The sequence below is a fragment of the Triturus cristatus genome, chromosome 12, assembly GCF_964204655.1.
Source record: "Triturus cristatus chromosome 12, aTriCri1.1, whole genome shotgun sequence".
NCBI classification, from domain to species: domain Eukaryota; kingdom Metazoa; phylum Chordata; class Amphibia; order Caudata; family Salamandridae; genus Triturus; species Triturus cristatus.
The window spans coordinates 79433925-79458171 of NC_140595.1; the positions used below are offsets into that span (position 1 = coordinate 79433925).

The following is a 24247-nucleotide window of genomic DNA, read 5'->3' on the forward strand; positions in this document are numbered from 1 at the left end:
GTCGCCCTAATACTTCACCACACATTTCATAATAAAAGGTTGAACACACTGCACCCACAGCTGTGGTACATTTCTAGCCTTTGAAACTCAAACAGGAGTTAGCCAGCGTAAAAACTCACGTGTAACTTCCTGGGAAAAGCATCGAGACCGCTGAAGTCTCCATCAAGACTTGGTTACACTACTGCAAACATATTATGGGTGACGAGGGGGAAGCGGTGCAGTACTGGTACTGGGACTGCTAAATGCTGGGGTCGCCGAACAACAAGGCTGCTCACTCTTGATTTTACCTCATGCACCAGTCTTCCAGCACCCACACACGTGGTCTCTGCATCACTCATACATGTGTTTTTTTCATCCCTACTTTCGCCCCTTGTCACGGTTATCCTAAATTCCTCTACTTCCTCCTTTCTTCCTGATCTAACTTTCTCTCTTGCAGTGGGTGAAAGTCTAAGTAACGATAAAAATAAGTCCTGGTCCCCAAAGTGAGTGCCGGTGCCCAACGCCTGCAACCACCGGCAAAAAATTAAGATCGGAAGTCATCGCTATAACCTTTTTGGACTCGAATATAATAAGTAGAGAGCCTGTTCCAATGCCCTTTTAACAGGCACAGTGCTTAAATAGTAATGAAAGCTCTGAATAAAAGCCACTGATAACCTAAAAGAACCAACTTCATGTAACCTGAAAGTAATTAATTGAGCCTCCGTGCACTACAGACACTCAATCGCCCATCGCAAAATATCCCTAAGTGGGCACACTGGCGGCCCACCAGACTAACTAGCGTCGTTATACCCAGACTATATCGTATGCATAATATCACATGACAATATTGCATTCACTACGTCGACCAACCGCTAGATCGCAAGTTAAGTGTAAAAGGAAAATATAGTAGATAACAGGACTAGGTAAGAATGTGAAGTAAAACAAAATACATACCTTTACGATGTTTGGTAGATGACCTAGTAACTTGATATTATTGACTGACAGAGTGTAATACAACCAGGTAACTACATGCCATACTACAAATGGGGTCAGCGGTAGGTTACTAGCAGTCAAAGATACCTAATATGGACCCCACCGGCCCATTGGCAAACCTTGCCGGACACCCAATGTTCTGGAAAATTAAGAAATGCCTTAAAGTGTGTTTGTTGCAACTAAGATGTGGCTGAAGACGCAAACATCGGAGTGCAGATCAGCAACAAATAACCACTTACCATATGTTTATGTTATTGGCAGTCGTGAAACACACATTCTGCCTTTGCTACAGCACCGTAGCAGTTTGGTTAGTCCGTGGGTGGCTTGCATTGCAATTGGAGGTGCAGTTCGATCTGTGAAGATATGCAGTCAGGAGTATAGAGTAGGCAGGCTACTATGTATGCGGATTGTGCCAGTTGCAATGAGTTATGGGTGAATGTGGGTGGTGAATGATGGGTGAGAGCTGAAAGCTGTGCTAAATCAATGACACTTCATCCATAATGCAACACTTGCCCATTGCCTAGGAGACCTACATTCGTGCAAGGCCATTGTTGGTAGCAAGAGGTTTTTCGCTGTAATAGCAGATGGATGGAACCATGGCTGTGAGGAGTTCTTCCAATGTGTTCTGCCGCTTCCCAGTACGTCCTGGTGGAATTTGCATCATCAAGGGTGATCACTACCATGATGAGCTGTGTTGAACATGTGCGCAATCTTCGGTCTAATGTTGTGCACTGAGATGTGTGCTACTGAGTGCCTGGTGGTACCCAACTATCTTACCTTCAGCAAACAATGCAACAGACTGACAATACTGTGGCATGAGTGATTCCTACTGAGAGGAGGAAAGCTACTGCAATCACAGTGAAAAACATACACAGGTTCCATAAAACACCCAGAATGATCATAGGGTGCAATATATTCTGCCACACAACACAGACTGTACAAAGAGGACACAGAGGATGCACACAAAGGAAAATTCAAGTGAACAGACACACAGTGTGAACAGATCTACAAATGTGCGCCAAAACTCCAAGCCCCATCCGTTTAGCTGGTTTCTGGAGCTGCGTCAAAGATTGATGTAAGCGACAAGAAGCAATGTCCCAGCTCCGACAGGCTATCAGAGATCCCTCATGCAGCGAGATTAAAGGCCTCCAGGAGGAAGGCTAATATGCCATCCAAAGTGATGGTCTTCCAAGCACATCCATCACGACAGCAAGGGGCATGCCGGGCCGGCATCCACCCCAAAGCAATCATGTCCACCACCTCGGAATCACTACTTGTATATTTTAGAGTTTTATGTGGCACCTCGATTACCTTCCAGCAGCGCCAAAGCGCTTCGCGAGCTTTTGGTGGCCGAGATCAGACGAGGAGTGGTACTAGATGGTGCACACAGAAGGGTTCAAGAGCACAGCCAGTGTCCGGGCCAGGCATGGAATGACCCTCCTGCTTCTGCAAACCATCTCCCAGCCCACTGGGATGGGTGACTTATCAATGCGGCTTAGAATACACAATTTGACCTGTGAAAATACTTAAAAAATCCTATCCAGGATTGCACATTGCTATATTAAACATTATTTTAAACTGAGGATGCAAATTATTAGAGGACATTTTTGAATTCTCTTATCTTCAGAAACCAAATCTTCTTTGGATAGCTTCAGGAAGTAGAGCGAATTTAATAACTCGTTTTGCTACTCGACTAGAGAAGGGAAATTGGGAACTTAAGTCCTTTGCTCTTGGTACAGGCTAGGCCTGGCACAAAGGTGTCGGAATGTTCAGCTGTGATCCAGTTTTACCTCTTATATTTATAACCAAGGCACAGCAAACCAGGTACTGATTATGCTTCAGATACTGAGGCCCAGCCCATCCTGCTCACTTGCCTTTTGCTGCTCACAGATCTGCTATAGGGCAAACCGCTCTTACTAGGTCTATGATCAAAATGGTATCTGATCCAAATAAGACTACACTGCAACCCAAAGTCTGTGAATCAAAAAGCATATCTGAACAATTTTATCCTCAAACTGAGGATAAAGACCCATTTTCTAGATCATGCGACCAACTGGCAAGAGATGGAATCGGGCGATGAAATGGCTTGATGCTTTGGCTGGAGAGCGGACTGTCCATAACCACCATTTGCATCGTAGTGTAGCACACGTTAGGCAGCTTTAGTCTTATTAACAGATTAAAAATGTGGTCATAAACAATTGAAAGACGATGAAACATCCAACATCAATCTTGCAGATGTCTCAATAATATCTATTGTTTTGTGAGTTGAACTTTAATAAGTTGTAGGTCATCATAACAGTCAGGAAAAAGGACCCAATCCTGAGTGTTATGAAAGGCCCCAACAAAAATAATATATACGGAGGATTGGTTGCCATACTGGAAGCACGGGGACGTTCAGACATACTGGGGGACAGACCTCCCACTTTCCAGCCAGGATGTGTTCAGTGATCCTTGTTCATGTCAGACGGACCAGCACATAATTTTCATAATTCACATGCTGTCAATTAATCCCCTCTCACCAGGCTGAAACTACCTTGCAAAATGGTCTAGCAGTACATCACAGCACATACATTTCACTAAACCAGCTGCCACCAATTTCAGACTTTCATAGCATACTTGTTGAGAGAAAGTGATATCATTCCAAGAGAATCGTGCATGCAAATCTCTAAAATATATCAGAATTGGAGAGCTCCATGATTACAAGACATTAAAGAAAACGTTACTTACACCTGTCAAAATCACCAGTTTGTGCATGTAGTGTTCTAGATGCTGTGCACTCTTCTGGAATCCGTTGTCCGGTTCGGTCTATTGCTCTTTGGATTTCTTCCAGCTTTGAGCATGCAGGGAATGACTTGATCGCGTTCTTGAAACACACTGCACTAGGGCAGACTCCATCTTAGTTTGTTATTTTTCCCCATCGTTCTGGTAGCCAGTACACTAATGGATTGTATATTAACAGCTAATATTAAAACATTTATTAAAGCATTCAACTAGTTTCTTACATTGGGACTTTGAGTGGACTGCATGTGAATCTTAAACACACAGATGAAAACCCATTGTTATGGGCGATTAACATTTTAGGTTTGCATTCTGTTTTTGAATAGCATGTGCTGCCCTCCACTCTCAAAGTAACAGCTTGTGGAAACTGTTGAAGTAGTAGTAGCGAGAGTGTTAAGAACTATATGTCCAACTTGTGCTTCTTGACTGGACAGTAGGTCAACACAGAAGTGTTCTCAACAATGTGGGTCTTGGTGTTGGAGGCTGTGGAGGAGGGCTCTGTCCCTATGCCTCTTAGGCACCGGCAAGCTCCTTAAAGGTTCGCCTATGTGGAGATCGAAGAGGACTCAACAGAGTTGGTGTTAAGCCACCAAAAAGAGATTTCAGATTGGGTGTACAAACTGACTCCTTTGCTGCCTAAAGTTGCTACAAGACAGGGGAAAAGAATGGATGGAAGCTCCAGGAAGTTATGTACAATGGATCATAGTCGTTGGCACCCAAAGCATCTTGCAAAGCATGTACTAGATGATTGAAAGCTGGGAGTAGGAAAGGGTGGGAGAGGGGATAGTGTGGCACACAATCCCGGAGGAATCTATGCACAGGCCATTCTTCAGTGACAGGTTGAGCGCATCTGACTGTTCCTTTGGCTTTTTGGACTGAAGTGGTGAACAGATGGATGTGTGTGGTTCACCCCCTTTAGAAATAGCATTTTAGAAAGTAAGTAAACCACACTGGATAAATCACCTTCATGTGATTTCTGCAAGTCGTTGGCCACTCCTAGGAAAATGCAGACACATTGAGATATGAATATGGTGATCTTGAGACCAATTCCAAGTTGATTGTACCATCACTGACAGCTGTGGCAAATTAAGGAGTCCTTGATTTTTTAAACAAATGCATGGTAGCCATGTTCTGTGTGTTCAACTCCACTTTGTCTTATTCGCTCTGCAATATTTGAAACTTTAACTCCTACACCTTTAGCTCAATCAAACTGATGGGCAATTGGGCATCCTTGTGTGACCTTGCCCTGCACTGCGATAAGTGGCATGTGTGCTCCCCAATCACAGAAATTCTATGTGTTGATAGTCACTTGGGGCAGTGTGCCTAACTATGAACTACCTGGTAAAAAGTGTTCTTTGTTTCACCAATGAAGTGTGCCCTATACTCTGGGCTGCAACACTAGGTCCTTTCATGTCCCTTTTGCCGGTGACCACCGACTCGCTAGGCATTCTTGTAACTAAGCATGAGAAGGTATGTATTTAGAGGAGGAACGATGCATGAAGTCACCATTCCAAACACTATCATTATCTTCTTCACTGGCACAGGATGTGACTTCTGATAAAAGGGAATCACATTTGGAAACACCACCTCCCTTTCCATATATTGGATAGGTTTGTGGTGCCATACAATTTAGTGTGGATCGCAGAAAATGTGGGATATGTAATGGTTATAAGAATGATTTAATACTGATATTGAACCCCAATTTGTGAAATTGCTGAATAATTTGTTTAGTTTGGTCCTGGCATTTCTAAGGAGTTGGATCTTTAGCCAGTCATCTAAATATGAGTAAACAGGAACCTTGTGGCAGGATCGCTGCACCACCACGCAGACAATTCGCAAGCACACTCCGCACAAATTTAATGCAGAATTGAAGAACTTTGTGGTAAGTGGGAAAGGTTACCATTTCAAAGGGAAGATATTAGGAGTGAACTGGAGGACTAGGTACATGGAAACAAGCGGTCCTAAGGTCCAAAGTGATCATGTAGTCTCTGTGCTGTAATAGGGTGATCAGCCTTGGAAACAGTCCTATGGAAATGGTTTGTGTTTTCAACAGTTGACACCCCAAGTCTAGGATTGGTCTTGGAGCCGAACCCTTAATGGGCTAGAAAAGTAAAGTGAATACATCACCGGTTACTTCTCTGCACGGGACCCCACTGTGGTGAATGATATGGTGGTATTGTGTGAAATGATAGGCAACACTGATTTTCTGGTGTGAAAAGCACTTATTTGAGTATATTTCAATCTAGAATTACAGAACAACCTTAGCCTGACCCAGACAGGTGCGTGATCTAGGGAAATGTGCATAGATATGGTTTGGGGTGAAGCCTTCTCTTCCTTATGGTCCTCTTGCACTTGAACATGTGTTGCCACAAAAATTCTCTTTAGTATGACTGAGAATGCTTAAACCGCTAATGCTGTGGTTGATATTTTCACGTGCTGTTTTAGCGACGCCCAATTCACCGCGTGTTCCAGCAATGGACATGGCCTTTCCTTCTTGGGACAATTTGTCAGAGTTTTCTATAAGGCTCGAGCAGATGTTCCAGCAATTTCTCCATCCTTCCTAAACAATACCGATCGTATTTGAACTTTTGAATTATCAGAACACAATTGCATTGTCACTCCAAGCCCATCACACCAATCTTTCTGCTCGGTCTGTGGGTGGGCGGTCCACCATCTGGTCTAAGGACCGTGGAATAGGAAGGTGCATGAAATGACCTCGTATGTAGAGAAGATCGTGAGAGTCAGCTTTAAATTTGCGTTCCACCCAGGTGTGAGAGCGAGTCTGTTAACAGGATCTTTGGATTTGTTTTTTTTTTATTCAACAGTCCACAACACAGGAAGAAGATAGTTTGCATTCCAGTGAAGGATAAAGTCCAAATTAGCATGCAATCTTTATCTACTTACACTGTGAAAGGCGATCCTAAATAATTGCATGATAGAATGGTATTTCATTCCTTGGAAAGCCTCTACAGGGTTGGTCTTCAGTTCGGCTTCTGTCGTGAGGATGCTGTGCAAAGGATTTTGGATACAGTTCATGAACCAAGTCAACCTTTGGAGCAGTACCACTAGGCGTGCCCACATGATGAAAACGGTAACACCTACTAGTGTAGTCTGGGTGAGCCGTTGCAGTATTTACAGAGCGCTGCCAGTAGCACCGCTCTGACGATCTGATTACTTTGCAAGGTTGTCCTTTCTTTTGCGTAAATTTGTCAGATGCCGATGATCATCTAGTCAGGGTAAAATCACACTGCACTCTAGATCTAAGAGCACGATCACATCTTTCCAGGACTCTGAAGCTTCTCTAGCCAGACACTCCTGCGCCGCAGCATACTTAGTGCATCCTAAACTTGCCATCGCCGCATAGCAGCTGGATGGAAACATGGATATTAGAACACAGATTTGTGTTCTCAATTTACTTTACCCATGGCTGGAATCTGCTCTTTTTTGTGGTTATGGCACACCAACAAAAAATTCCCATGCAGTTTAATTTCCTGCATTTACAGGAAGATGGCTCAATAACAGAGCAGCTTGCAGGATTAAGAATCCCCATTTAAATCCAAAAATCTATTAGATTTTACAACAGCTACCTCTTAATTTACATCAACCACAAAGTGCTACTCCATTCTGCCCAGGATCTTGAAAAAGCAAGTCTGCATTTCTGCCAGCACAAGGCACCACAACAGGTGAGCACTGCACCTGCCCAAGAAATCAAACACAAGCTAGCAACAAAGACACACACTGGTAAGTTTCTTCAATAAATCGATTTATTTAAAATAATATGTTACAATTAATTACACTAAAGTGACATTACCAAACAGCTTGAGAGAGTGGTTAGCTCTAGGGGACAAGTAATGAAAAACACTGTTAGCAAGGATGGTGATGGAGGTGAGGAAATGGGGAATCTTCACATTTCTTAAATCACAAATAAAAAATACAGGATACTGCTGTGAAAATACAATTAGAGTCCTCTGAAATAAATAAACACCAACTGGCGTCATGGCGGAGACAAATGCTCCATCTTCCTGGCCCACTGAAGTGTGGGAGATGGAACATGCACAAAAGATCTGGGAATGTTTCTTCAGCTGCCGATTTTCAAGCCACAAATCTTCCCTTCAAACTCATACTGTGGACCTTGTCATGCTTAGTTATTGCTGCGACTTGGGTTGGCTGTACTGTGTGCGGATAAGATGCTCTGATGTAATACATGAAGGGCTTGGAGAAGAAGGGTCAAAGGCAGATGGGTCCTTCTCCCAAAGAGGCGATTTACACCCCGAAATGTCTGGACCATGCCTCGTGCCAGTTTTAGAAGGCTGCCGGCAAAGAGGCTGCTGCCCATTTTCTATGTCAATGAGCAGTGGCTTGCTCTGGTTTGCACGAAAGCAATGGTGCTTCGAGGTTCAGTGCATGGCACGGGCGAGTTCTGCAATATTGGACCATTTGCAAGTTCAAACCGGAAAGCCCAGAGAGGAGGGAAAAAGAAGGTGGGGGCTGGGCAGACGGGACAGTGCTGCAGACTAGCACAAGCAATATGCGGCTGTCAATTCTCAGTAGCCTTATCTACAGCTCCACCAGCATCAGTCTCGAAGTTTAGTCTAACAATCTCCCAATACGAAATCACATGCAGTGAGAATATCTTTATTAAAAAAAAGAACCCTACTGCAAAGCAAGCTTGCTAAGAAAGAGAAACACAAAAATAAATTAGAAAGCATTATTTCAATATTAAAGAAAGCGAATAGCAAGACATTGGAAAATGTGATGTTTTTCTAAACCTAAACGCATCACTCCTTGTGGCTATCTGAAAGCTTAGAACTATTCCCGCCCACTCTCCACCTCCAGGTGGGTTCTAAAATGTAAATGGTCCATTACGCTTTATTTCAAATGCAAATGTTCTGCATAGAAATAGAACTCTCTTTTTGCTTGCTTCAACAGAAACCTAACATTTTTAATATTTTGACGGTGGGACAGGCAGCTTGTGAGCTGCTGTTACGGCCGTTTAGTGAATAATTAAAAGAAAAGAAAAAACACAAACAAAATAGTTTGGAAGCATAATGAATGGGGACAAGAGGGCCATGATGGGTACTCGAGAAGAGTCAGAAAAACGGATAATTTTCATTTAAAAAGCAGAAATGGGAAACCCTAAATTCAGAGTGTGAGAAAAGAAAATGCAGCATCCCCATCACTAAGCCGGCTTTCACAGAAATCTGAAATATCCTTTGCTGAGATACAAGCCCTCGTGGACTGAACCAATAATCTGATAGGAGAACAAAACCTAACTCCTGCCTCCCACCGTACAACGAGCGGAAGGGCTGCTCCCCATCCATTTATGAAGCACATGGATGAGGAGTGAACACTCTACTGGTCAGACAAAGGCTGCAGAAGACCTAGGGGGCTTTAAAAGCTTTTATGATTCAGAAGCACACAAAAGGTCTCATTCAAGAAACTGGAAGAGACACAAGGCTCTTAGCCGCACACATAAATGAGCAGTAATGCAGGTGGCTAAGTGATTCAGCGGTATGTTCCTGTAACTGCCTTATTAACCCTACGGGTAGCCAAGCAACCTATCACATGGCCCCCTTCGCCAAATCTATAAAAATTCCCGGGCTATTCTACCAGCGCTTTAAAAGAGTGCACATGGGCAAATGTGGAGTTTGGATACTGAAATGCCCATAAAGCACAAAATATTTGACACTGCTGGCTGCCCATTTTGGACTGAAAGCAACGGCAAGAACAGAAGGGGACTTGTGCGGATGGTTATACCTTACCGCATCCGCAGTCAAGCTTCAGGTATGTGCAGGCACCAGAGGGAGCACACGCCTGCTGCAGGACATAGTATCCCAGGGTGAGAAGGTGAGCCTTCGAGGAGGCTGTACATCTAGATGAAATGTAGAGATGCTTGCCTAGATATGGTTCCATTTCCAGGTCTCAGGCTTCATGCAAATGAAAGGACTTGGCAAAGCCAACATAATGCGCAAGTTGCACCCAAGAAAACATGGTTTGATACAACTAACAAAGATCCGCTCAGTAAAGTTTCTACCTATGTATATGGGTGGTGACCCAGACACTTGGGCAACATGTACTTTAAAAAGGTCTAGAGAGGGAGATTAGTCATGCATGAAAAGTGAAACATTACATAATACAGATCTTATTTACAAGTTTCCTTGGTTGGGAGTGTGGCACACAGCTCTGGCCGTATAGGCTCATGTTCAACCTACACTGAACTAATACTGGAAGAACACAGGGAGAGTAAACAAAAAAACACATGAGAAGGGGAAAAAAAGCAATGTCGAGGACAGAAAAAAAAATATATATGCTGCTGCCAGAGCAGGGGTGCAATCGACAATACAGTGGAAAGAATGAGGGGAAAGCAATTAAGATCCCTAATCAAAATAAAGTATCTAGAAATTAAAGGTAAAAGAAAACTTCAAAAGAATCTGACGCACCAGTCTAGGCTCCCGAAAAACACCAGATTACAAATGTATCACTGCAAGCTCCAGACCAATACAAATGCTCCTCAGTAATGACGGAGGCTACTTTGGACCAATGGTGGAGACCCAAAGCAGGATCTGGAATAACACACACATGCCCGAGTAAGAGCTAGTTCTGGAATAACGAAGATTCAAAGAAGCACCATTCCATGGAATAATGGCAAGATACAAGGAACAAAGGTTTCTCCAAAGCAACGGGACAGCTGGAGGTTAAAAGTAGTCCAGCATAGTCTGGAGTAATATTGCTGGTACGATCATTTGTCTACAATAGTAGAGAACATTGATTTGCTCCAAGAAGTAACAAGGGCATACAAAGTTGTTGCAGAGGGCCATCCCATATAAGGAAACTGGAATCCCTAAGGTGTACAAAAGCTTGGGCATGCTAGGAAGTTGTAAAGACATGACATTTCAGGAAATTAGAGCATGCTGCTTTATCACAACCTGGTGAGTGCAAATGCACCGGTCACATTAGAAAGTCAACAGAGCAAGCAAAGAACGAAAAATCTGCAAGGATTTCAACAGGAGAAAATACACATAAACCAAAACAAAGATGTTAAATATTTGCTCTACAAGACATTTATATTAAAAATAGATTTTGTACAATCTTCCTAAGCATACATTCGTATCGAGTTTGATACACTCATTTGAACACAAGACCATGTCTGGCAGGTAGTCGACAAAAGGAATGGCTACACTTGTTAGGTTAAGCCATAGTTATCATAGCAGTTTCCACCTTCTGTGCGGTATAAACATCTATTAAAAAAAAACTCATACAGAGTTCTGGGCAGTCGTGCTCGGCACAACAGAGGACTTGGAACAAACTCACCCCTTGTCAAGGACTCCACACTAAAGTCATCTTTGCTAGCAGAAGCCTTCACTGATTTTTATAAAAAGAGGGTGAACATTTATCTACCTCATGCATGTTCTTGCAGGACAGACCGTGTAGTGGAGCACACCCAAAGTCCATTGATTCAATGGAAGAAAGGGCTGGTACATCCATACCCAAAACAGGAAACATAAGAAGCACTTCACCCATGTCTATCCCTTGCGACCAGGAGGTCTGAAAATCAAATGGTTGCAAAAAATATGTAGGAGGAAACCAAAAACGGAGGACAGACTGGGCATTAAGTAATCTTAGAGGACTGTTGCAGGGAATACAGATTAGAGTATGGGAGGGTATTCAGCAGCAATTGTTCTTTCTTCTTGTAATACGATCTGCAAAATAATGATACCGGTTCTTCACTATCTTGTCACAAGAGGATACCTTATCTGACACCTAAATCAATAGCATCATCTTCAGAAGTAAAACGTTTTATTCTGGTCACAATTTGCAACGTCGCCTTCTTGCCACAGCCTTTAAAGTAATCGCTAAAGCAAAGAAACTGACTGCCACTGGAACTAAGGGGCGCATGTAGTGAGGAGGTGGCATGGAGTGAAGACGAAGGAGCGCTATTTCCACTAGACTGCATTTTCCCATCTCCATGATCAGACCCTGCAGAAGGGTAAAAGGGTTTTCAGGCCTAGCGAAGGTTTAGAAATTGCTAACTGGCCTACACGCAACCACTCATCGACAAAAGGAAATCCATCAATCTGAGCTGAGCAATCAAAAAGGGCAGTAGCTAAGAAGAAGCACATACGCACATCTCTGGCCAGGACACCAGATTGTTAGACGCACTGGAATTTAATCCAATTATTAACTTGTCTTTCGAGGCTTTTGCTTTATTGACTGCAGACTGAGCTATCGGCAGCAATTAGCAGGAGCACTAGACCGACGAGCTGTCTAGTGCTGATCAGCACAGCCTGGCCCACAATTCACAAAAAAGCAGTGTTTCAGAGAACATTCAAAAGGCAAACTCGAGAACGGATTTAGACACGATGCAGCCCTAAAGACAAAGATGAATTTACCAGAGACATTATGTCAAACTGAACATGCCCAGTGTAACATGCAACACATCCAAACAAAACAAGGCTTGCCTAGCCAAAGCCTGCCCATCACATTTGGCTACCCTGATGTCAACCGACATACTTCAGTAACAGACAACCTCAACATGGCCACAACAAACCTGGGACCTCCTAGAACAGATGCTTTATCCAACAGCAAGACCAGCATAATTCCACTCAACATCAATTTAATTTTGAAGCATGCACTGCAGGTGCTTCGCTTCACCAAGCGAACAAAGATTTAAGCTAAATTTACTACCAATATCAAAGAGGCCAGAGGACACCAATATACACTAGGCTTCTTATGACAGGCTCGCAACGCAATTTCCATTCAAAAGAAGTTTGCACGCCCAGTGTGGGCAGACTAGAAAAGTGGCATTGGAGCAATCCGAATAAGGCACTCAAGTCACACCGACCTTCAAGTAAAACCGAACCATCCACTGCCAGGTAATTCTTACAGACGCTAGTGCTTCGAAGTGCATGCAGGATATATTTTTGATAGTTCCAGTCCCACAAAATACCAGTTACATCCGGGTCCTTTAAAATATGAAACAGTTGCCCTCTTAGAAAAATGAAAAACCATGTTTAGAACGCCGGAGTGAGGGGAACTAACCTGGTCAGTCAAGGTCTGCAACAGCCCCTTTGCTTGTTTTGAGTATGCACTGCCTAGGAGGCAATCGGAAAGGAGACTGAGCACGTTGAATGCTGGGTGCGCAGGAAAATCCTAATATTTTCTTTGCTAATATTTTCTGTAACTAATAGAAGGCCATCACACGTAGGATGAGCACCGTATCGGACACATGACGTGAAGGCCATTAAACTAAGCCTCATAGTACTCCACAATTGACTTGATGGTATGTACTCAAAGTTCACCTCGGTGGACAAAGAAAAATACAAAAATGCACCTAGGAGCAGGCAGAATTCTGGTAGTATCTTTCTGCACTAAAAGACAGGGCCTACCAAAAGAGCAACAACTAAGGTTGGCTCTGAAACCTATCCCCTACCAAATTACATCAGAAATTTGACAAGCTAGAGTACTGCGCCTACCATAAAAGATCAAAATTAAAGTAATACTAGAATCTACTGCCCACCATACAAGATCATACAGCAGGAAGCTTCATAAAACAATGCTCAGCACTGAAAAGTAGACCGGATTAAACTCTGGAAACCACTATAAAGAGAAAAAGTATGGCACTCTAGCACCTACAAGATCTGCAGTTGGAGCACTGAAGAAACTACAGGTTACTATACAAGATTACCAAATAGCCCGCCGAGGTTTATTAAAAAAAAGGATATGCACCATATACAAATGCAACAAAATGACATTGACAACCTTAATCCAGTGAACAAGATTAGAATGAAGACAAACCATACCAGGACCCACACAGAGGGCAATCAGCTTCTATCAGGGAGAATGCAAGCTTTAATTGAAGGAAGATAAGGAATCTCCAAACATACAAATCTGAATGCAGAGGAAGGGACGCCCAGACAGTCTGCCATCAAGGATCGGCACATGGGAAACCAAAGCATGGTCTAACTCCTATCTTAAGGTCAAGCAGCAAAAAGCTTTAGAACCTGCAGCTCTCAGAAAAAGCAGAAATCTGAAGGTTGAGGGATTTTCATGAAGTCTTTTTTAGTTGCACTTTACACCAAACAAAGCAGAAATGACCACACCACCTGCAGCTAATGCAATCTGGCTACTGATATGGGAGTCAAGAAACATGGAAGTGCAACACATTCTTGAAATCCTGCCATGCACCAGAGAATAAGAGGCACCTCAGTGAGAATCCAGACTGTCCGTTTCACAAGGAAGCTCCATGTGGCTAGTCTGTGCACATAAAGCCCTAAGAGTGCTGTGTGCAAATTCAGATTTGCTCTATAGGCATTGGTACTTCAGTTTAAACAGTAGTGAAGTACATCTAGATCTCCCACGAGACAATTCCAGTTTTAGTCTGCTTTTCTCACGAGGTCATTCAAAACATTTGCAGCTGCCTAAAAGGAACTCGATAAATGCTCCAGAATCCCAGATCCATTGGCGGGTGTTCACGTCAACTAGATAGGGTCATGGGCCTTCCATAGCCATTAACTCACTATAGTGTTTCTTTTTTTTTTATTGCCAATGGCGACACCATCTCCTCGTCTTCATTTTCTGCCTACAATTACTCGCTGGGCCATTTGTTTATTTTTTGGCAACCACTGCCCCAGCTCTTTTGGATCACCCCCAAATACATTAAAAAAAATATGTTCTCCTGTGCCCTCCCATCAACTCGCATTCTACTATTCCTCTGCATCTTATTCCTCTAAGCAAAATTGGCCTCTCCTGCATTCAGGCTCCTTATAGTTCTGGTCTTTTATGCTCAACCGATTTAAACATCTGTTGGGAACATAAGCATGCTTTGTAACATCTCACATCTAAACAAGAACATCACACATGGCCTGAAAGGTGCACTTGAGCCCTCAAGCTAGCATATGCACCACACGCAAAGGAAGAGATCATGTTAAACCCACCAGGCACTAGCAAACTTAAGTTATTACTACTCCGGTGAGGTCATCCTGCACAGTCCATCAGAGAACGAAACCCCAGCAGACTCCTAGCACAATGGGGGTCAAGCTGTTCAACTGAATAACCATTCTGGGGGACTCCCTCTTTTCAGCAAACGGACCGGAAACACTGCTCAGAGAAGAACGCATTCTCAGATGCACATTTCTCAAATTTGAGATAAAGCTGTGTTACCTGGTATCTCACAATATGGAGCACCACACGGAAACAGTTGCAATGCACGACAAACACTGACACTGGAATGGAGTACATGGCTTGGAAATTGAGTAATGGGAACCAAACAGGTCTACAGAAAAAAAAGGAGTATAAATCAGCTGCTGAAGGCATGACAATGGATACCCAAGCAGTCTTACCACCAGGCAGCAGCTTCAGCACAGCACGAACAGCGAAACACACAAAAGTGAGCAGTTTGTAAACGTAATACTTCAAGAAGTTGGTGCTGTATTTCCTGTTCGAGAGGAAGGAAGAAGGCAGGGTGATGTAGATTCAGGCAAACTCCCAAGGAGGGGCAGAAGCCAATGTGGAAAAACAAAAGTTAGAAAGGAACGGTCATGATATGACATTTTAAAAGAAATGCATATATATGTATATATATTTATGTATTTATATATCTATACATATATGTCTATTAGTGCAAATGGATGAAGTGAGCCATTTCCAGTTGAAAATAGAGTCCATGCAGAACCTCTAGAAAAAATGTGCTCGGTCCGGTCCTTCCTCGAGCTTGACATGCCCACTGCCAGTCTCTAGTCTTAATCCGGAAACATGAAGTTCACAAATGGTATTAATATTTAGTTTAGGGCATTTTTCTTATAATACAATGAATTTTCTTCTGTTCCTTCTTCTAAATGGTCGTTGTTAGTGTTCATCAGTAGGTAGGGGCTAGGTGGTGGTATCACGCTGCTGTGACCGTAACAGCTGAAAGATGTTCTGGAAGAAAAAGAAGAAACTGATGTAGTCATCTGCAGGCCAATAGCACAATCTCCTCAAAGGAACCTACTCTTGTTCCAAGATCTCTTCCGTTCGCTTCCTCAGGTGAAAGTTTGTGATCCGGTTATCTACACACATCAGTTTAATTCTCATTCTTTTCAGAAGCCAACTACACATGCTTGTTCTTTACTCAGATATCAAATGACAGATTGAGGCCTGTTGATATACTGGCCTGTTCATGAATCAAGTAGTCTATCTGGAAGGTAAGCTTTTCCACCTGGTCTACTCGAACTGTGACCGTCTAGAAAGAACCACAAACAGACTTATCTTGACAAGGACTCTAGAGGAAATTAAATATGATCGAATTGCTAAGTTGTTGGGTCTGACACCAGGGGACCAGATGTTCTTGCTCAGATTCTCCTATTCACCAAATGTGCGACAAATCTATCTTGCTGTGACTCAGATGCTTATCAGTCAAAAGAGAGCTAAGAAACCAGTTAAAGTCTAGAATCAGACCCCATATAGTGAGTATTTTACTAGACACTTTTCAGAGGTCTTACCCTAAGACTAGGATATCAAAGTATCCTTGTCTTTAAGCAACCCCTTAAAACAATGACATACTCTGGATTTCCTCAGCAATGCTACCATTACTTACCCAACAAAATGGTGCTGAATCTAAAAGGTGGTGAAATCAACTCAGGTGTCTCAAACCCACAGGTTATGGAGATATTAAAAACAGTCAATGCATGAGCTATCCTACTGATTCTACACTCCGTTATGATCTACATGCGAGCTGTACATCAACTTCCTCCATTGACCCCCCCCCCCCCCCCCCCCAATCTTAGCCACCGCCCCCCCGCCCCCTTTGGTCTCCCGGCAGCCTTCTCCGTAACTAAACTAATACATCTCCGGATCCAGTCTGCACACTGGTATTCACAAGGTCTGGAATCGATGGTTCGAAGTATCCATCAGACTAAACTGTCAAAGTAAAGGCACTGATATTCGCTACTGAACTGAATAAAGTAATTACACTTCTGCCCTCCTCCCAAATAATTACCTTGCTGCACATACTGTCATTACTGCAATTCTTGTTATCTTTGTCCGTTGCTTCCTCTTCCACCTACAAATGGACAAAACAGGGAAAATTACATCATGGTGGCATACTGCATCTATTCTGTTTTCTTCATATTTGTTTGGAATAACCAGTTGGCTGCATTGAGAAAGGAGCAAAAAAAAAAAAAGGCTTTTTTGAAGAAGAGACTGTCCCTTTAGTAGAATGGGCTGCACTTGAACAACCTCCTCATGCACAAGCCTCACTTCCCCCACCAGTGCGCTACCAGCCACCCCATCCTATCACCTACAATGTGTCTTATCATACAATTAGGTGAAGCATAAAACTAAGGCAATGGTAAGAGGTTGTTGTGAATGAGGAAGAACACCTATATGGTTTACCACAATCATCATAAGACAAATTTTCATTCTCTATTGCCATTGGCTGTGGACCAATTTCAGTCCACAATAAGACTAGGCAACGGAGACACCATAAGCCAGATAAGGTTATGGGATGCATCTTTGCAAAAATATGTTTCAAAGGAAAAATGTTAGCATAAAGCAGAAGGATGTGCGCATGTGGTTACCTGAAAAATATCAGTACTATGTCATACATTAGAGAAACAACGGATGCGGACTATGCTCTTGTGGAACCAACATGAAGTCTTGGCAGAAGCTGAAACCCTAATGACACAGAATCAAGTAAAATTGTCCACTGCATCTTTTGTGCCTGGCGAGTCCACACTAAAAAAATGATCACATTGTCAGAATGATCTCTTCAAGCAAATTTCTTCGCCAAGTAAATCTCAAGAGCTCTAGAAATGTCCATGTTGCGTAGTCTCAACTGAGAAGGCATGAGGTCTACACGTGAAAACCAGAATTGCTCAGGAATGCAGAACCACAAAATAAAGTAAATGAAGATAACCGTGATCTTTGTAAGAGGGTCAGCGCTCCAATTCTATTACTTTGACTCCTGACAAACGAAAATTCCAGAACTATAAAGGGTGCTCAGATTCCAAAAGTGCTTGGGGGTAGTGTAAATTATGGGAAAGTGCTAAAAATGCACTTAAGACAACATACTAGCAGACCGTGCAATTTCAAGCAAAAAGCAATATATTAAAAATGCACATAAAAAGCAAGCTCTCAAAATGCTTATTCATACACTCATTCTTCATAGGAAGATATATTATCTGACCTATTAGGATTAGCACTAGTGCAGAAAGACTGTAAAAAACACTCTGAGCTCATTCATTTACTGCACAGATATTAGGATACACTCCAGATATGCTTTTAAAAGATTAAAATCTTTCAAAAGTACAACAGAAACCACTAGATCTTGCATGTCACATAATGAACTGCTACACTTACTTTGGTGAAGCCCAAAAGAACATAAGCAAGTTAGTCAGGCAACTAACAAGTTGGGTAACACCACAAAGAGTGAAGAAACTTAAAAAAAAAAAAAAACTCTTCAGATGATAGACTTCTGGGCCATCGTAAAATTCCAGGAAGTTGCTCAAGACGAAGTGACTCTAAACATCAAATTTGACAAGACGAAAATGGAGTTAATAAGCCTCTTGGAGTTATATATAGGCTTCTTGAATTTCAGGACAGTTCAATTAACCAGGACTAAAGGAGAATGCACAACATATTCAAAATAATCAAGAGGATAGCATCTTCACCAGAATCTCTTAACTCAACGCAGCAGTCAGAGAAATCTATTGCAAATAAATATATGAAACTAAAGAGCCACAATTTAAACAAGAGCTGCATAATAGGATATCTGCCACTCGTGGAATATGGAAGCAATGTCACGACGTCGGCATGAATATTCACTTCCGCCAAGGGAAATGTTAGAGAATTTAGTTCTGAAGGATCCAGTCTTGCAGCAAGCAGCCAGCTGACAAAAGGAATTTAGAACAGAATCATTACTACTTGTACAGATAAGTAAAAAATAATAACAGGTGTGCTGTCCTTTGGAAAGCAAAGTTAAGTGAAAACTGATTTGAGCCCTAGGAAGATTGCTCTGAACTTATAGCCTAGATAAAGGCTAACATCCCCTAGGACAACGAGCCACAAATCCCCTGATAACAGACGTCAGACAGTAGGTGTCGGTTGATGTTGTGGAATAATTTTGTGTGCCTTTAAGACTTGTGATATTGACACTGGTCTCAAACTAGATGAGTGTTGAGACGCTGGACAATCTAAAGCGGGGGCGGATGTACGAGTGTGCTGGGGGCTCAGTCAGGGTATGAGTTTATGTACAATCTGCTGAAATGAAACATGTGCTGGCACACCACATGTGAAATGCAAGAAATGGAGGGGTGGCACTTCCTTCAAAGATGTTACAAACACCCTTGGGGAACCCTGAAGAGACTTTCAGGAGGCACAGTGATGGTGGTGCCAACCTCACTGGAATAGAAATACTCTTTGCAATCAGGAACTCAGTGGAAAACAGGATGGGCAGTGACCATCTTTTCTTCTTAAGCTTAAATACTGGCATTTTGTCTAAATAAGGGAGTGTCCCCTGAGCTGAAAAAAGAGTTGATTGAGAATGGAACAATGGTCATGGTGGGCTTGCGTTGTAACAGCATAGGAAACCATACACATTTTTTGCAGCTCGAAATGGCCAAGTCGTTCTTATACACCCACAGAGGAGTAGCACTGTTAACCTCCAACTCCAGCAGGAAATAACAAAAGCAACCAATGACAATGCTCAGTAATCACGCATGTCCACCAGACCACACAAACAGCCATTGCACAAGTAATCCCAAAATAACTGATACAGCGTTCCTTCAGGTCTGTTGTGCACTAAAATCATCCAGTCAAAGCCCCTTCCAATATCCATTAAACCGGCTTCCACCGCCAGCATTATATTAACACTCCTCCCCATGTACAAATATCTAGACCAATTCCACAGATCAGTTATGCCGAGAACAAATACCATGTTGTAATTCTTCCCAGACTGACAATGACCATCCCCAGCCCTATGTTTGATTCTTATACACACCAAGTTGTAAACATTCAAAGTTACCTCTTTTCTCCATTTTCGTTCGCAAAAGACCCTCTCGAAGCATTCATGCATGTAGTTAAACTGCAAAGAAAGACATGTTTACACTCATTAAACCAACAGGGATTGATCTTAGAAAAAAAGATGAATGCTGGTGTAGGATTTGGATGTCAATTTGTCAAGACGGAGCACTGGGAGCTAAGACTGCTCCAAACTGCAGCGTTGTGAAAAAGCATCACGTGGAAACAAATCAAAATTTACAAATGGATCATTTTGACACCTCTAGGTAGCTCACCGGTCATGTTTGAATGGACTAGTCTGTTTTCATACAAGACACCTGGAAGAGTTACCTTTCTAATATCTCAATTGTTAGTGGCATGCTGCCTCGATTCATGGACAGTAGAATACCTTCACACATGTCCCTGATCACTGAAATACTCAATATATATTCAGGTGAAGAAAGCATTAAACAAAAATGAAGTCTACATGAGCTACCATTTTTCTGACCTTTAATTTAAATTAAAAAAAGAAAATAGTCAAATCTGTAAAATCATTTTACGGGTAACACGATTTGTGCTACTTTTAAAACGCAAACCCTAATAAAATGAATCGTACCAATAGGATGCATACAAGTAACTGCCTAGCAAAGAGGACCTGTACAATCTTGAATATTTCAGCAACCTCATGGACAACCTGAGAGATCATTCACCCTTGCAACAAATTATTATATTTAAGTGGTACATTTTCTACAACTAATGTCAGCAAAAATGGGTCAATGAGACATTAAAGCCATATCTTAATTTGCCAATTTTGGCAACTAAGTCTTCCTTAAAAACCTAAACTGGGCTGCCATCACTGCATGTACAGAAAGTTTATATTTGTCATCTTTTTTCACTATTCCTGGGGATTGATGGATTAACGTTTCCTAGTCTGTCTTGGGAACATCTTTCCCTCAGTAAGACTACTTTTTCCTGGGAGCTAAACATGTTCTATTAAAGTTAATGGCCCCCACAATGGAACCCGGGTAAAATCTACAACATTTGCTAGGGAAGGTAGCTTCACTTGTAACCATTACTTCAGCCAAAAAACCAAATGAGCTATGTAATCTGTATAGAAAAATTATACCTTGCTGTTTGATCCCAATACACTCTTAAAGAACGCACCATTCTCTTGTTGCAAATGAGATCTTAAATTGTCATGCCAATTAGAAAATTTAATTTGATTTTTTTTTCCATAGACTTGTCCTCTCCAACAGAGATCCCTCCAAACAGTGGATGTAAAAAGGTTTAAGAAGTCCCTACCTAACATTTAAGAAATTCGAGACAGTTATTTGACTGGCTATCTGCACATGTATGTATTTTACACAGTGGACCATACAAAAAATATTGTGCCCTGCATCCTGCATTTACCAGGTAAAACAAACGCGGATTCCACCCAGACAGTTACTGTTGCCTTTATGAGGACTGAGACGTGACATTTGTAAAGCAACAACCCCAGGATCAGTTACTACATTTGCTAAGCACTAGGGCATTGGCTCAGATTCCAAAACAGATACTAGTAGAGAGGTCTTCCTTCACACTATGTTTGCTTGACTTAATCCTATTTTCTCTTACTATGCTTTCGGGTCTCACTACTGGAGAAGAGATCTTTCTTGCTACTTACTAACTTCTACTGTTCAGGGAAAGCTAGGAGACTCAAAGTCAAAGTTATTCAACTGCAATGTTTTTTGTCTGATTATCTAACCTGCTTCCCAGTGATTCTAAAAGCATACCCTCTAACTCACCGGGCTTTGCTCCGTGAGGTCCTTTGCTTTCCTGCTGGGCCCCTGCTGATTTGGTTTTGCTGTGAAAGTGCCCGTGAGGCTGGGCTTGGATCCGCCCCCCTCCAGGAACACGGAAACGGTGACCGGCCGGGCTTGGCTCCGCCGGGCCAGGCACTACAACTCCCAGGTGCCCCTGGGCTAGGACGCTCTGCCGATCACGCGCTAGGCGGCACATAAAGCCCCACCTGGTCCGAGGACGCGCGCGGGATGCGCCGGGCTAAGCCCGGGCAAAGGGCGGGCTGTCTGTGGCCGTCCGGGGCTGGAAGAGGCTGGGCTGGGCCACCTCCCTTTCATCCAAGCTACTAGACACAGTGAGACTTTTAATGCTTTGTTCATGCAACTGTGCTGCCTACTGGTCAAGTCGCCTACGTATTATTATCTAGGTGTTCTGCGCTCAATACATAGTGTCATATAAATTCATACGCGTTCTTTGTTATGGCGCTGTGCCTCAGAAATGGGAGGAAGATTGCACAAAGTAGTCTCGGGAGGTCTGTATCAGGAACTCTGGACCAGTTCATCACTAGAGCAGCCAATGTGCTGGAAAAAGAAATTTTATTTACCGAAAAAAGGCTGTCCCTAGAGCTGCTATCCAAACGCTCCTCCTTGGGTACTATCATGACTGCAGTCTCCCCAGAGCAACCCAGGGCAATCGACGATATCTGCTCCGGAACATGTGTGGAGCAGGCAGGAGTGGGTGGGTCCATTATTACAACAATCAGCAACTCTTTCGATTCAACCCCAGATAGTATATCTATACTAGCTAATAGTCCTGCTGATTCCAATACTTCTGCTTTCCCCACCCTGCCCCTCATAAAAGTATCCAATTCACCTCAACTAGGAAAAATTAAACATCTCCAACATACCGCCGGCAAAAGAAAGCGAGTGGGAGGGACACAAAAGGGTAGAAGTGCTAAGTTAACTAAAGTTACCGCTTCAAACGTATCTTCCATTTCTAAAGCGCATCATAGAACTGCTACCATTGCTCCTGGCAATACGACATCCAAGCATACCTAGGATTTCGTTCAGGTCAAGGTCTTTTCACAGAGGTAAGTTAACTTCTAAAATGAACTGCCTAACTGACCACCACCCTGCATCTTGCTGCTACCCTGCTAGTAGCTGTTTGTACATTTGTATAAAAATAAAAAGTGTTTTTGCAGTCAAATGTGCTGCTTTTCCTGATTTGACAAATTGAAATGTTCATAGAATGTTGGCTCCGATATGCATGCATAAAGCTTCTATTAAAAAATATTGTTAAATGGTCACCAGACAATGCCATGACTTAAGAAAATGTTCAGCACCTGCTCCACAACAGTTTCTCATTTTAGCATTTTTTTTTAATTTTTTTTTTTTTAGAGGTCACACATGGGTGGATACCTTGAGCTCCAAGAGGTAGATACTGTATGGCTGTGAGGAGGAAAGGAAAAGGGAGATCCTTCAGAGCCCTCTTTTTGGGCTAGACTCCGGATTATGGTGAATGCTAAATCATCTCAACCCAGAGAATCTCTGGCAGGATACAGATGAGCCATGGCCCGGACCCACACGAATCAACACATACACACTTTAGTATGCACAATAGGTATTTATGTGGCTATCAAATGTAACTTGTATATATTATCATCATTGTAATAACAGCAATAAGGAACATTACAATGAACAGAATAGACTCCCCCACTCCCCCCCCCCCCAAAGAAAACAATGTGCAACACACATCCTTAGTAGATTGGTCTAAACTCTCAAATATGTCCGATTGGAAATCAGTTTTTGGGATGAAGGGGGTTTAATTCACAAAGGAGAAAGTTTAAACTTTGCCCTGACAGTTGCTATATGCTAGAAGGCAGAGACTCGTGAAGGCTGCTCATTTTGTGCACTGCACAATTTGTGGGGCAGGTAGTAATAAAGGCAAGCCCAGAAATTTCATTAAGCCAAGCTTACAGCAGGAAGAACCAGTCAGGAAGGGAGTTTAGAGAACATTTGTACATTTATCCAGCGTCATCAAAACCATAACATAGCAGGTTAGAATGGTGGTAAGAGACTCCAACTGGAAACAGAAGAGCCAAAAAAGTAGAATTGAACAATATGTGCCTCATGTTTGAGCTTAGCGTGGCTAGAGAGAATTAGCAATTTTGATGTGCTGGCCCGTGTCAAAGACCAGGCCTATTGAGGGGCTTAAGAAAAATCAATCTGGATACAAATGACTTACTAGTATGCACTAAAGCACACAGGTTTGAAGGAACACACATGCATGGGTGGCTACAGAATTCTTTTTAAGCAGCAGTGCATTTTTTAAAGAAGCTTTCTCTAGTTCTGCCTGTGTAGGCAATTCCCAACCACTCTTATTCTAATGTGGATCCTGTCACAGTTCTTGCCCGGGATGGTTCCCTTTTCCAGGTGTGGAACATTCTTCATATTCTGGCCTAGCTCAAAGACAGGCACTGGTTATTTAATTGCTCTGTGATTTCCTGGATGGCTCTGCATTCTTCGTATATTTAGTTATGCCTTCCAGTAATAGACCTGTCCTAGATCGGTTTTAGATCCCTGGTCAGTTCGCGCATTCACAGTCCTCTCACCTGGCTTCAAGTGACAAACCCCAGACTTGAGGCTGTGCAGGTTTCATATTTCAAGCAAGATCCCAGTCACTGGGACACTTCTTCTATAGCTCTTGTTGTAACCTTGCAACTATATTGGTGCACTTAACAGCTGTG

At 42.6% G+C, this 24247-nt stretch overlaps 1 protein-coding gene across 3 annotated transcripts in view; it reads right to left on the bottom strand.

Annotated features, from left to right (window-relative positions):
• Positions 1–14274: 14274 nt before the first annotated feature.
• SNX27 (sorting nexin 27) overlaps positions 14275–24247 on the bottom strand; it is a 169357-nt gene continuing 159384 nt past the window's right edge. For 2 of the 3 annotated variants that reach the window (XM_085638952.1, XM_085638953.1), the window contains 3 exons: positions 19748–19807; positions 16724–16786; positions 15481–15666 (listed from right to left, as the gene is read on the bottom strand). In XM_085638952.1, the coding sequence (XP_085495078.1) occupies positions 15619–15666; positions 16724–16786; positions 19748–19807 (171 nt within the window). In that variant the 3' untranslated portion in view covers positions 15481–15618. Of the gene's footprint in view, positions 15667–16723; positions 16787–19747; positions 19808–24247 lie in introns of all 3 variants that reach the window. The other variant, XM_085638951.1, reaches the window with a different exon arrangement.